Source organism: Marmota flaviventris, chromosome 3 (genome assembly GCF_047511675.1).
Source record: "Marmota flaviventris isolate mMarFla1 chromosome 3, mMarFla1.hap1, whole genome shotgun sequence".
Lineage (NCBI taxonomy): Eukaryota > Metazoa > Chordata > Mammalia > Rodentia > Sciuridae > Marmota > Marmota flaviventris.
The window spans coordinates 15,153,911-15,168,589 of record NC_092500.1 but is presented as its reverse complement, the minus strand read 5'-3'; the positions used below and the strand labels follow the sequence as shown (position 1 = coordinate 15,168,589).

Here is a 14,679-nt window from a genome sequence, read left to right as displayed (position 1 = left end):
GGCTCGGGGGTTGGGGTGATGATTTTTTTACATCTCACATTTACTAATTAAAGCAAATATGAAAAACATCAGGACTCTGCATAGGTTTGTTAAAAAACCTGGCTCCCTCAACTCAATGTTTTGAAGTTGTTGCAGTTCTTGGTAATAAGAACTCAACAAGTATTTGCAAATAAATAAAAGGTCTTAAACTGGTAGGATTTCTAGATCACTAGCCCTATAGTTAGGTGGAAAGTACTGTATTTAAATGCATCTGCTTAACTGGATCACATGGATTGACGACACTCTTTCCCTTTCAGAGATTCCTTTTAACCATGATTTAGACCAAACTGAAAATGCTTAAAAAAAAAAAATCTCTTAAAAAAGCAAAACAAAATCACCTATTATAAGTCAAAATAGTGTTCAATTATTAAAATGTTTATTTACTCCCAGTAAAACTGGATCTTTCTCCCAGATGGTGATGAGAAATCCCACCCAGGTCTGAGTTTCTCAATTTTGCACAGTACAATTAGGTCCATAGAGTGGGATGTGAAGTATAGTTATTGTGAAAACAATTAAAATATGACTCTGTTTTTAACAGGGTGAAAAAAGAAAGATAATGCACAGGCTTTTTTCTTTTTTTTTCAGTAATGGAATTTATTGATCACTGTCAGTTCATTATCCAGTATATTTTTAAAAATGCATATCATATATGCATTGATTTATTATTGTTTCTGCATTTTGACTAAAATTTATCTTTACTAACCTTTAAATACAATTAATTGTAGTGAGTATTTGTCACTACTGAAGATGCAAAAATAAAGTCACTCATTATAATTGAGCAAAAATAAAGTCACTCGTTATAATTGAGAACAGTAAGAACCAGCCTACTAGAGAACAGTAAAGGGATAATAGCAATGGTAGTAACAATGGCAGCTAACCAGAGCTGTGGCACATGGCCATGTAGACTGTGTACTGTAAGGTCCAGGGAGCTACACAATATGGCAGCCCTGCAATTAACATACATCGAGTACCTTACCACACACTAAGCGCTGATATGAGCATTTCACATGGAACTGGAGAATGAAGCTGATACTACTCTCATCCCTATTTTATAGATGAGAAAAAGAAAGGCATAGAAGGTTAAGGTCTTGCCCAGGATCTCAAAGTTAATAAGGGCATGGCCAGGCATTAGACTCCAGAACCCACACTGTTGTCCTATATAGCCTGACTTATAAACTCCAGTATGTGAAATGATCCCTTTGTTTCTAAATCTTTCTTGCATATAATTTTGAAAAACTATTGTTTTACTGAAAATCTGGTATCAGCTCCATCATTCAAAATGGTGACATATGGTTGAATATCATCTGTGTCTGTAATTTGCAATCATATCTCACAGGCCAATGCTCTCTCCCTTACCATAAACAAACAAAAAAAGGGATTGAGGAAAGAAATAAACCCACCAAGTACACAAGATTCCATATTTGCATATACTTTAATAACAAAGTCACTTTAGCTGTAAATGAACAAAGACAGGGAGACAACACATGATTCTTCTACAAATTTGGGTCAAAACAGGCATACATGAAGCTTTAAGACATATATTTTCTGTGTTAACAGAGACTACACATATTAATTTTGATTATGCATATTTTCTAAAACATTATTATGAAAGAGTGCAAAGTCAAACAATAATGTCAAAAAAATTTTGCCCTAAAATTTTAACAAAGCATTTTAAGAAAGTCTAAAAACCTGTTTTCTCACATTGATTCTCAAAACTTTGAGTTGTATATCAGAATATCAATTTGCAACTTAAACTTTTACCATACATTAAAGATTATCAAAAATATATTGATGGGTCTATACTAATTGTGACTATTTATATTTACATTAAGCAAATTCTTTTACCAAGTTCTTTATATACAAATTACCACTTGCCCTATGTGAAATTCATTAAAAAGTTAAAAACCACAGAAATATCATTAGAAATAATGCATTCAAAAGGTAACTGCTTTCCATCAATGAAGAACTTTTTAAATAATTTAATTGAAAAGTACTGAATTTCCCAGCAATTTCAGCTGCAACCATATTCTTCCTGAATGTTATCTGTGATTTAAGGGGGAAAAAAAACTGAGTAAAGCTTGATTGCAAAGAACTAAAGAATTTGATAAGAATTCGATTGGTGTTTACTTATATCAAGAAATTTATAGTCTAAATAGATTTGTATAAAAATTGATAAAAAACAATAAACAAAGTCTAATGAAGAAACAAAGTCTTTAAAAACTGACAAATGTACTATATAAATAACTTCCATATTAATTTAAATCACAAAACAGTATCCCAAATCCAATTAAACTGAATGCAGGCATGGCATTTGATTCTTTTTTTTTTTTTTTTTTCAATTCTTCTAAAAAGGCTAGCATTAAAAAAAAAAATTAAACTAATGGGAAAGAATTTAGATTTTATAGGCTGGGGTTGTGGCTCAGTGGTAGAGCACTTGCCTAGCATAAGGTCCATCAACATCTAAAAAAAAAATATTTAAAAAAATAATTTAGATTTTTATGAGCAGATAAAGAATATTTTATAACAGATAAAGAATTATTCATCAATATTCAAAAGGCAAAACTTGGGGGTGTTTTTTACATCTCACATTTACTAATTAAAACAAATATGAAAAACATCAGGACTCTGCATAAAGGTATTATATTAATAATAAAGGTATTACATTAATAATATAATAAAGGTATTATTATGTCATTAAAATAAAGAGGCCACTTAATTGTTTTAGACTCATAGTCATTTATCATAGGAAAGAAATGAAAAAGTCATCTTTTTCCAAGATAAAACTTGACCACAAAATCATAAGCTTTCAATTTGAAAGATCATTGATTCAGATGACCATGAGTGCAGTACTTTGTCCTGAATAGATGCTTCTCTCCTGTCCAATAATTAACTGATTTTATAATGATCGTTTAAGAATTTATGCCTCAAGATTTTCTGGTTTAAAAACAGAAATGAGTTCCATTTGGAAATTATCTTGTTTTTTTATGTTAATTATATTTTCTTTTTATTCATTTTAGATATACATGACAGTAGAGTGTATTCTGAATTAATTATATAATTCTAAAGCAAGAAATAAAGCTATAAAGTATTTACCTAATTAGTGCTCTGTCTCTGGACTTTAGGACCAATACTCTGTGTGTCCTCTTCCTGACTAGGACGTTTCCCACTGCTGAGACCAGTGCCCATGGAGCTTCTTCCTACACATTTTAAAAAATGTACATTTAAGTTAGGAAAGATGAAAAGCATAGTGTGCTTGAATGCTTCTTTCTTACCTTGCTTTAACAGGTGAGTTTGCTGACTGTCTCCATGAGCATTATGTAAAATACTACTCCCTTGAGAGCAACCTGTTTATTTAACACAGTGAAATGACTTAAAATAAAATCAAGATGTAGGTAGAAAGACTACAGATCCAAATTTTACTTTTTGTATCTAAGTTCATTTATAAAGTTTTCACAATCCTCCCTATAAATCAAAGATCACATGCCTAAATCAGGGATATTTAGGCTTATAGAATGTTGAGAGTTGAAAGGCAAAATCACTAATGATCATTTTCTAAGAAACATTTTTTTTTAACCAGATGACAATTAAAAACTTGACTATGAAGGTAAAACACAGGGGCAATGTAAGATAGACATCCTTCCTTTTTCCTGACACTTTCTTCCACATTCTTCCTTCAGAGCCCCTCCAAAGCATATTTAATTGGAGATAAGCGAATAAGGGCCTGCCACAAGGGAGCTAAACAATTCAAATCATACAAAGAGGGGCAGATACAGACTAGGTATGAGCAATTCTATCAAGACTTCCAAAAAGTGTTAGCAGCATGGGTTGCCTAGCATAGAAAAGAACATTTTGGAGAAATATTTTTGTTGGTGTGTCCAATAAGGAAAATGTGAGCATTTTGGCACCTGAATATGTCATCTTATGACCTGAACAAGACTACTTATTTTTACTTTATTATCTCAAATATTTTTGGATAAAGAATTCAGCTTTTCAGGTACTCAAAACTAGGAAAATGGGGTTGGGGATATAGCTCAGTTGCTAGAGCGCTTGCGTAACATGCACAAGGCCCTGGCTTCAATTCCCAGCACTATAAACAAACAAAAAACCTTGCCTTGGGTCATGAATGAGACCTCATATCCCTGGAAGAGATATCTCTACCATATATTAATAAACATTTAAATTCATATTATTTTAAAATTTGTAGTCTGGCATTCACAGAATGGTCATCTGTAATTGTACTGAAAACATTCAATATTTGGACTTGTAAGACTGAAGGTCAGACGCTGGGTGATGGTAAATTCACTAGTCAATGTGCTACTCCAGGTCTTACCATCTGTGGGGTTTCCCCTAATAGTGATATCTATCACAATGTAGTACTGTGTAATATTATTTAAAATTACTTCTTTTCCTTAGTTTTAATTGGTACATTATAGCTGTACATAATAGTAGGATGTGTTGCTACATAATTTGTACATGCACACAGTATGACAACATAATTTGGTCAATACCATTCTCCAGTATTTCTCCTTTCCCTTCCCCCTCCTTCTGACCCTTCTCCAATATTCAACTGATTTTGAGGTTTCCCCGCCCGGTCCCACACCTTTCTTTTCCTTTTTCCTCTCTAGCTTCCACACACAGGAGAAAGTATATGACCCCTGACCATCTGAGATTAACTTATTTCACTTAACATAATGTTCTCAAGTTCTATCCACTTTCCTGCAAATGACATAATTCCATTTTTCTTTATAGCCAAATAAAATTCCATTGTGTATATGTAACACATTTTCTTTACCTATTCATCTGTTGATGGTTACCTAAGCTGGTTCCATAGCTTGGTTCTTTTGAATTGTGCTGCTATAAAATGGGTATGCATATATTTAGGATAAATACCAGGGTATGGCATGGCTGGGTCACATGGCATTTCCATTCCTAGTCTTTTGAGGAATCTCCATACTGATTTCCATAGTGGCTGCGCTAATTTACAATCCAACCAACAGTGTAAAAATGTTTCTTTTTCTATATATCCTTTCCAGCATTTATTATTGTTTGTTATTCTTGATGGTTGCCATTCTGACTGGAGTGAGCTGAAATCTCAGTGTAGTTTTGCTTTGCATTTCCCTAATCACTAAACCTGTTGAACATTTTTTCATATATTTGTTGGCCATTTGTATTACATTATTTAAGATTTCACACCAACTATATGAATATGCTTAACTGCCACTGAACTGTACACTTAAAAGTGGATAAAATGGTAAATTTCATAACAGAATAAAAAAGTCAACAAAAACATTTCTGATTACTGTATTTACTTATGACATATACATTTTATGTATTTATATCTTACACATATTACTGAGAGCCTGTTAATTCTTTGGACTAGACCAGGTGCTAGAGATATAAATATCACTAAGACATAGAGTCTATCTTAAAGATTCACAGTCTAGGAGGATTAGATAGATAATAAAATCACTAAGTACAAATAAGTATTATTAGGTGCAGGGACAGAGTTTGATACAGGACAATGGTGACTGAGGAAAGAAAGGTCAGTTCTGGAAGACTCTTAGAGGTGGCTCTCAGGACAAGTCATAACTAGTCACCTTGGTTTCATTTTCTCAAGTTAATTCCATTCCTTTGCCCAGTAGTGAGATAAATGAGAACAACAAAATATTGAGAGAGCAGCTCAACAAAAGAAAGAACACAAACTAGACGATTCAACTTTTTTTAAAGTTTAAAAAAACACAGACCAAAATAATAGTATTAGAAATCAGGAAAGCTATTACCTTTGGGGAAGAAGAGAGAAATTAGTAAGTTCAAAAAATACATTGGGAATTTCCTTAAAAGACCATTTTATTTCTTTAGAGTGCTACATGATCAGCAGGTATGTCAGGCCTCCAAATTCCCCCAAGTTCAAGAACACCACTGTTAACTGTCACTTCTTCATAAAATGTGGTAAATTATATTTTCTACAATGCAAGAGACAATAAGTAAAGAACAGAGCTTTGCTGGTCAATTAACTTGCTACTAGCTTAGTCACAAAAATCACGAATCTCCATATTAATGTCTTGAGCTAAGAGTATACAAGATAGGAACTCTTTTTTTCTAGACTAAAAGTAACATTTATTTATTTATAATAAAATAATATTCATTGTTTCTTTTAAAGTTCTATGAGGGAAAGAAGTTTACCTGATCATTTCCCCCTTATTTTAGGTTACCAATAACAGCAAAAGGAATTTTAACTTTAAAAGTTCTGACTTAAAAATTGGTATGAGGGGAAAACTTCATAAACAGATATTTAAAGGAAAAATGCAATAAAATTTTAATAGTGATTGTCTCTAGTAGCTGGAATTGTGGGTGATAGCTGTTCATCTTTGCTAGTGTTTTTTTTTTTTAATTCTCTATTGCAAATAATCATTTAAAAAAACAGCTTTGAGGTATAATTCACATAACCATAACATTTACCTGTCTTAAGTGTACAATTCAGTTATTTTTTAAAGTTAACTTTCACCAAAGTTGTGCAACCATCACTACAATCAGTTTTAGAATATGTTCCATCTCCCCCAAGAGATCCCTACTGGCATTTATTCCCCAATCCTATATTGAAGCCCAAGGCAACATCTAATCTAGTTTGTCTCTGATGATTTGCTATTTCTGAATAGTTCATATAAATGGAATCATGCAGTATATGGTCTTTCACGTCTGGTTTCTTTAATAAAATGTTTTTGGGTTTCATACATGTTGGCATTTTATTTCTCATCATGAATAATATTCCATTGTGTGGCTATATTACCTCAGACAAGTGTAAGTAAAGTTGATATAAGCAATCACTTATAAGTCTTTGTAGCTGGGATGGTGGTGCACGCCTGTAATCCCAGTGGCTCAGGATGGTGACAGAAGGATTGTGAGTTCAAAGCCAGTCTTAGCAAAGGCGAGGCACTATGCAACTCAGTGAGACTCTGTCTCTAAGTAAAATACAAGATAGGCTAGGGATGTGACTCAGTGGTTGGGTGCCCCTGAGTTCAATCCTGGGTAACCCCCCCCCCCCCAAAAAAAAAAGTCATTTCTTTTGATACTTACGAACAAATTTTCTGGTTTGTACAAAAGATTTATATTTAGCTTTTTAAGAAACTACCAAACTGTTTTCCTAAAGTGCTAGTACCGTTTTATATCCCATTTCTCAGGAAGGGTTCCAGGGTTTTTCTTTTCTTTCTTTTCTTTTCCATCTCCCCCAAGAGATCCCTACTGGCCATTTCCTTTCATTCACCAATACTACCCTGAAGCCCAAGGCAACCACTATTCTAGTTTGTCTCTAACTATTTGCCATTTCTGCTTCATAACATTTGGTGTTCTTTTTAATTTAGCCATTCTAGGAGTATACAGTGACCAACTTGCCCCAGTTTGCCTGGCATTTTCTAGGTTATAGCACTGAAAGTTCTGTGTCCCAGAAAATTTACCAATTCTAGGCAATCAGTGACAGGTGGTCACTAAGTGGGTGTAAAGAACCACCTCACAGCTGGGCAGGGTGGCACATGCCTATAATCCCAGTGGCTCAGGAGGCTGAGTCAGGAAGATTGTGAGTTCAAAGGCAGCTTCAGCAATTTAGCAAGGTGCTAAGCAACTCAGTGAGACCCTGTCTCTAAAAAATTTAAAAATAAAAACTAAAACACCTTGCTATAAGAAACAGATTGTGATCTATTTTATTATAAAAACACAAATACTTTAAGAAATCTATGTATAGTTTGTTCCTTTCCTGAGTTCAAAACGTATAAAAATGAGAGAAGAAAAATGAAACAGTATTACAGAGACTAAGAATTTTTCAGTTATTTAAAAACCTAAACTAAATCATAAACAATCTTGCCCTTTGATGTGCCTTGTAAGGCACTGTAAGATAGAAACTTACACACAGGTAAGTGTAGGGCATACGCTTCAGAAGCACGTAAATCCTTTCAAATGGAGGAGAAACTTCAGAGGAGAAAAGGTTAATTAATACTATAGTCCAAATCCCCAGGATCTTTCCACAGCCACTGCTATTCCTAGGTCTGAATGTTCTCCTTCACCCTCCTACTCAAATGCTACCCATACCTACCATGCTACAGGACAGTTTCTCCAGTCCTTTCAGCCCCTGTTGATCTCGCTCCCTTTTCTCTTATTGCCAAGTGGAGGCAGCATCTTACAATTTATCACTTTCTTTCATTTGTTTTTGTTTTCCCTCCATGTGCCCATTCAAACTGTAAGCTCCAGTTACCCAGTTTTTATAGCTTTTGGGTCTTTGGAAAGGCCAATAGAACTCAGCTCCAACATGTGTTACAGGTTAAGTATTTACAAGACAAGAATAATCTCAAGATTTATTAATTTTTTTATAACATCACAAACTACCTTATAAATTTGTGAAACAAAATGATCCCAATTTAACTTGCTACCATGATTAACATTAGATGACAACTCAAAATAAAAGATATAGATTTCAATAAACTTCTAAGAAGCAGTATATCCAATCACTGTCCATTATCCAGGTACCAAGAACCTACTGGTTCCCGTCCCTCTGCCACCTGCCTGTCATAATGCTTCATAGAAATTTTGTCCCTCCCATTCAAGTGTAGGCTGACAAGGCAGGTTGTAAACAGAACTAGAGATATGGAAGAACTTTTGAAACGATATATTGTTGAGGTTTCTTCAAACTGCAGAGACCTTGAGAAAGAATATTTCTGAAATACACTGTATCACTGGCAACTATTTGGTAGGTAAATAATACTTTTAGAGGTGACCCACAGATGTAGGAAAGATAGGAGCTTTGGGGTACTCAGACGTGGATCCGAATCTTAGCTCAACTTCTTATTAACCATGGGATCTTGGTTAAGCTACCCTACCTCCCCAGGATAATTTTCCCAACCAAAAAGTGAGGACCTCAACACCAATCCCTTGGAAGGTTATTATGATATGTTGGCAAAAATCTACTGCTGGGCACAAGGTGGGCAGTGAAAAGGTGAGTGCTCTTATTCCTTTCTCCCAAAACTAATAAAATATATGCTTTTATAAAGATGCAGGATATTTCTGAATTCAGAAAGGTTCATTTTTTAAAAAGATTTATTCTTAATATCAATTTAGAACATGTGATTTTTTTTAAAAATAAGCATTTCTAAAATATTCTCTTGATTTTAATGAAACTTAGCCTCATGGCTTTAGGTTAGAGCTTTAGAAAACTGATATCATGATTCAAATTTCCGATATACACTGACTTCTTTACATTATTAATATCATATATATTTAGAATGTATGTGATAACTACACACAATTCATATAGAAGATTATCATAGATGAGGCTTTGTAAGAAAAACCTCATGTATCAAAGGGCTAGAGGCCCTATGTATGTATATGGTAGGTCAATCTTTTGGCTCTGCTTAGAGGGCTGCTGACCTTCTTAATTATCTTATAGCTGATATTCAGCTAAAGAGAATAAAAAATAATAAACATTTGGAAAATATGAGATTTGAGTTTCATTTTACCCTTAAAAATCAATCTCCTGGCTGGAAGTACAGCTCAGGGCTCCCACACTCGTGCCTAGCATGGATGGCTATGAGTTCAAACCCTGAGCACCACAAAATAAATAAATAAATGAAAAAAAAGATCTCATCTGGTTTAAAAGAAGACCTTCAACATGATATAGTCCATATCTGCTACATGTAATGGTATTTCCCATCTTTAAAATGTCACCACTAGTTTGAGGGGATGATGTATGTATAAATGTGTATGCACGTGTACAGAGAACCTATTACACTAATTTTAGGGACAGATTTTTAAGGATAAAACCATTATAGCAGGATTCAATGAACAATATAACTAATTATTAATTTCTTTATGTTAGTAAATACAGACATTTCTGTAGTTTTTACTTACTTCCACTGCTGCTACAACCTGGGATATTTTCTCCAGGTGCATACCCCATGAGACCTCCATTCCCATTAGGATTAGAAGGTACAGAAGCAAGAAGCCCTAAAGGGGAATAAATTTCCTATTAAATTATGATCAAGATAAAATTCATGGATAAGTATATAAATATATGTTAAAGAACAAATCAAAGACAGTGACACACCTAGTCCTCTATATCGTGAGAGCTGCTGATAGATCTGTTTCATCCTTTCAATATTCAAACGGCTTGCCTCAGCATGGTTCACCATTGGTTTGGGATAATTAACTCCAATCAAACATTTGGCTACCTTCTGAATACCTTCTGGTGCATTCCAGGGATCATAGATATATTTTGCAGGGAAGCCTCTTAGGACAGGTAAATAACGCCTTTTGGGAGAAGGAAAAAATATATTATCAGCAAACTATCACAGATTACTAGCTATCAATATCATTTACGTGATCTGTTTACTCTTTATCTCTGCTGCCCATCATTAGCTATTCCACATTGAATAGTAATAACCCTTTATTTACCTGATGTAGTCTCCATTGGGATCTGTTCTTCTACCAAAACCAACAGGGCAATAGCAGTGAAAAAACTGTTGGAAAAAGGAACTACAAGACAGCCACATCCAGCTTCCAGCATTTATGCTCCAGTCTGCATCAAGCAGTAATTCTTCAAATACCTTCAGAAGTAACAGTAACCAATTAGCATGCACACACATGATTCTCAAAGCAAGTTTTTTTGAGGTCACTGTAGATCAAAAGTCAAGGCAAAGAAAATCTAGCACAAAATTGTAAGATTAAATATTCCAAAGTTAGCTTCCTTGTGTATGTTCTGTAAACCGTTTCAGGAAAAGAAATGTGTTGGTAACATATGTTTAGTAGATTGCTTAAACAGAATTTATTCTTCAACCTTCACAGTCTTATTGTAGGGAGCAAAAAATTACTTGAGCCACTGATTTTAAAGGATAATAGGATATTAAGAAGTAGAGAAAAAGCAGATCATATTCAAGAAAACAAAATGATACCACATAAATTACTAACTCAAACTTAGATACTTTTTACTTTGATGTAGATAAGGGGAGCACACCCAAATATAAGCGCACCTTAGAAATGTACTAGCACTGCATGATTTCAAATTTTTAAAAAAGTAATGGAAATATTTTTTATGTTGATTGTATTGGTTACATACACGTAAAAACTGATCAAACTCCATACTCAAATATGCACATTTTAGCTGGGCGTGGTGGTGAATGCCTGTAATCCCAGCGGCTCTGGAGGCTGAGACAGGAAGATCGCAAGTTCAAAACCTGTCTCAGCAACAGCAAGGTGCTAAGCAACTCAGTGAGACCCTGTCTCTAAATAAAACACAAAATAGGGCTGGGGATGTAGCTCAGTGGTTGAGTTCCCTAAGTTGAATCCCTGGTACCCCAAAATAAAACAAAACAAAACAAAACAAAAAAACACATGTATTATACTTCAATTTTACCTCAATAAAGCTATGGGAAAAAACAAACATAAAAAAGAAAGAAATATGCTAGCATTATATAGATTAAATTTCAAATTCCTTAATTCAAAATAAAATAGAATTAAAATAAATGATTTTAATATAAATTTATTAAGTAGGTGCTATATTTATATATCTTCTTCTTGTACAACTTTGTACTAGAAAATAGAGGAGATGGGGGGGAAAAACAGAATCAGAAATGGTCCTTGGATAGGGAAAATTTATGAAAGGTAAAACATATATGTAAATCCTGTTATGTGTAAGCACAAAATGTAGTATTCTTCACTTTACATAATAGAACTATTACCCAAAAGCTATGATGTTAAATTGAGGTGAAATAATTAATATTTTTAAAATTCATAATATGAATTAGTTTCTTCTAAGAACTCTTGGGTAAATCAACTTTGGAACAGAAATGATCACCTATAAATATATCTGTCCAATAAATCCAGAATGTTAAATTTTAATAGTTCTCTTAACAGCTAGGCTGGTTTAACACTAAAACAATTTTAAATTTAATCCATTTAACCAGTTTTCACCATTCTTCCTGTCTGATTTTACCATTCTGCTCTCAGAATGTGTGCCTGTTTTGTGGGGATTCTATGCATTATCCACACAAAAGCTAGACTGTAGATGGGTCTATATTAGACAACTTCTAGGATTTTTAAAATAAGATATGGATTCCTTCAAAATATGACCACACTACATTAGCTAGATCACCCACCTTCATTCCTTCTTCCCAGCTTATCCATAGGTCACCTCGTGTGAGGAAGCAAGCAACCGCATGTCTGGCCAAATGGTGAATCCAACCCTCCTGACGAAGCTGTGTCATGATAGCGTCAATCCACGGAAAGCCTGTCCGGCCTTCTGCCCATTTGGCTAAAGCCTCAGGATTCTTATCCCAAGGAATCTGAACACAGATGGGGTTTCCTTCCATTTTATCAAAGCGTGGATTATTTGTTGCTGCTGTATAGAAAAACTCACGCCATAGCAGTTGCCCATAAAGAGAAAGGGGAGGAGAACTGTTCTTCTTTACCTGTGATTAAAAAGCAAGGAATTATCAACAAATTTTTAAAAAGGTATTTTGAAAAATAAGCTCTGATTTTAGATAATACCTTTTTGTAGAGGTCAGTTAGTTTGAAGTAAAAGAGTCGACATGACAAACAGCCAAATCGGAGATAAGGACTGAGTCCAGTAGGGCTAGCAAGTAAGGAATTTGCATTCATTCGAGGTCTTTCAAAGTTTGCCACCCAAGCCTGAAAACATACAGAAAGAATTACATTGATCAAAACTGTCTTCTTCATTTTAAGTGTACAAAATCGAGATTTTTGAATTTAAAAAATTACACAATTCTTGGGAAATAACTTATTATGTCAGTCACAAATGCATGTTTTAATTTAAAAAAAAAAAAGGTTTAAAAAAGTGAGCATTCTTTCATTTCAGCCATTTTGATGCAGCATACATGAAAAACTTTCAAATTCCCAGCAAAGGTAGAAAATACCTTCAATCTGTATTTTTGACACTGAGGGAAAGGTGATATATGGAAGTTTCCCCTTGTCCACAGTTTCACATCTCCAGGTTTCAGTTATTCATGGCTAACCATGGTCAAAAAATATTAAGTGAAAAATTCCAGAAATAAATAACTCATAAGTTTTAAATAAACTTTATTATAGTAGTTTGTTATAATTATTCTATCATTAGTTATTATTGGTAATCTCTTACTGTGCTTGATTTAAAAATTAAATTTTATCACAGGTATACATACATAGGGAAAAACAATCTATATAAGGTTTGGTGACATTCGTGGTTATAGGCATCCATTAGGGTCTTGGAATGTATCCCTTGTGAATAGGGGCACTACTATAGAATTCTATTCTAGTTTCAAAGTTATGGTCAAAACTGATATAAACTTAGGTACAAAGAATGAACAGGTAGTATGGTAGTAGCCAAAGGAAAATAATCAGGAGAGGAGGGGGAAGGGAATTTAAATACTCAGTTGTTAACTCTTAAACAATTAGCTTTGTGCTATTTTAACTACTTCCATCAATCCTTCTTTTCAACAGTCTTTTTTTTTTTTAAGAGAGTGAAATAACTTAAAATATGTCAGTTTGGAAACATGAGCATGATTACATGATGAGCATGATTATATGATCTACATTATCATACTTTTCTTTCTAAATGCCTTTCCAAACGTGTAAGTGCTTCAGTTTCTCCACCTGGCCACACTGCAGAGGATAAGCCATCTGTATCAAAACCTAAGAAAGAAAAGAAAGGAAGATAAATGTATTATTCTTCTGAAACTAAAATATTTTTTACTTAACCATAATAACTAGGAGAACAAATTCCTCTGCAGAAAATGTGTAAGAACTGATAAAAATGAACTTAGTACCTAGACAGTCCTCCCTCACCTACAAAGGCTATGATGAGTTTTCTATGCTTTAGGATGCATCTTCACAGGTAACATCATCTCACATATTTACAGAATACCTAAAGAATGTACAGATTTATCACTCAGTTTATGATATCACTTAGTTTATGATCAGTTTTTCCCTTCCTTCCTCCCCCTTCCTGCTCCATTCTTTCTTTTTCTCTTTATCTCTTTCCCTACTAATGCAAAATACTTTATATGGCAAAATAAAATGAAGTAGAATTTTCTGAATCATTTAAGATTTACTGAGTCTTAATCTCCACAATTATTACAGTTTATATCTACCTAGCTCTTCCAGTGAAGGAACACCGTATTTCTCATCATGGTCATCGGACAGAGGAGTTGTGCACTTTTCTATCACTTCTGAAGTAATTGTCTCTACTGGTATTTCCAGTGGTTCCATTTTGCTGATGAGAGTCTGAAATCTTTTATAAGTTAGAGGCGGTTGTCCACCATTGAGTTCTATAATCCTATTATATGAGAGTTAGTAAAATGCAGTTAGTAAAAAATAACAATATATTTTTGTTGACAATTTCTGAAAAGTCTTAAAACCAAAAAATAAAATTTATCATTTAAAATTTTTAGAATTTTAGCTTCTCATATATAACCAGGAACATATTCAAACGGTTAATTCATATAAAAAGTATTCTCTATTTTTTATATATCTGCTAGGTATCAAAAATATATAATATGTAAATACCAAGACCATTAAGACAAATAATATTAAGAAAGTGGGAAAAAACCCAATTAAATGGTTAAATTAGCTTAAAGGCAAAAACAAGAAAGTAATTCACATGAATAT

The 14,679-nt window shown here is 33.6% G+C and overlaps 1 protein-coding gene across 2 annotated transcripts in view; it reads right to left on the bottom strand.

Annotated features, from left to right (window-relative positions):
* Window positions 1–1,452: 1,452 nt before the first annotated feature.
* Window positions 1,453–14,679, bottom strand: part of Cry1 (cryptochrome circadian regulator 1) — a 63,123-nt gene continuing 49,896 nt past the window's right edge. The window contains exons 4-12 of one of the 2 annotated variants that reach the window (XM_027941665.3): window positions 14,163–14,347; window positions 13,616–13,704; window positions 12,565–12,705; window positions 12,174–12,485; window positions 10,474–10,625; window positions 10,127–10,329; window positions 9,931–10,026; window positions 3,133–3,236; window positions 1,453–2,082 (exon numbers count right to left, since the gene is read on the bottom strand). In XM_027941665.3, coding sequence (XP_027797466.1) covers window positions 3,133–3,236; window positions 9,931–10,026; window positions 10,127–10,329; window positions 10,474–10,625; window positions 12,174–12,485; window positions 12,565–12,705; window positions 13,616–13,704; window positions 14,163–14,347 — 1,282 coding nt within the window. In that variant the 3' untranslated portion in view covers window positions 1,453–2,082. The other variant, XM_071609564.1, reaches the window with a different exon arrangement.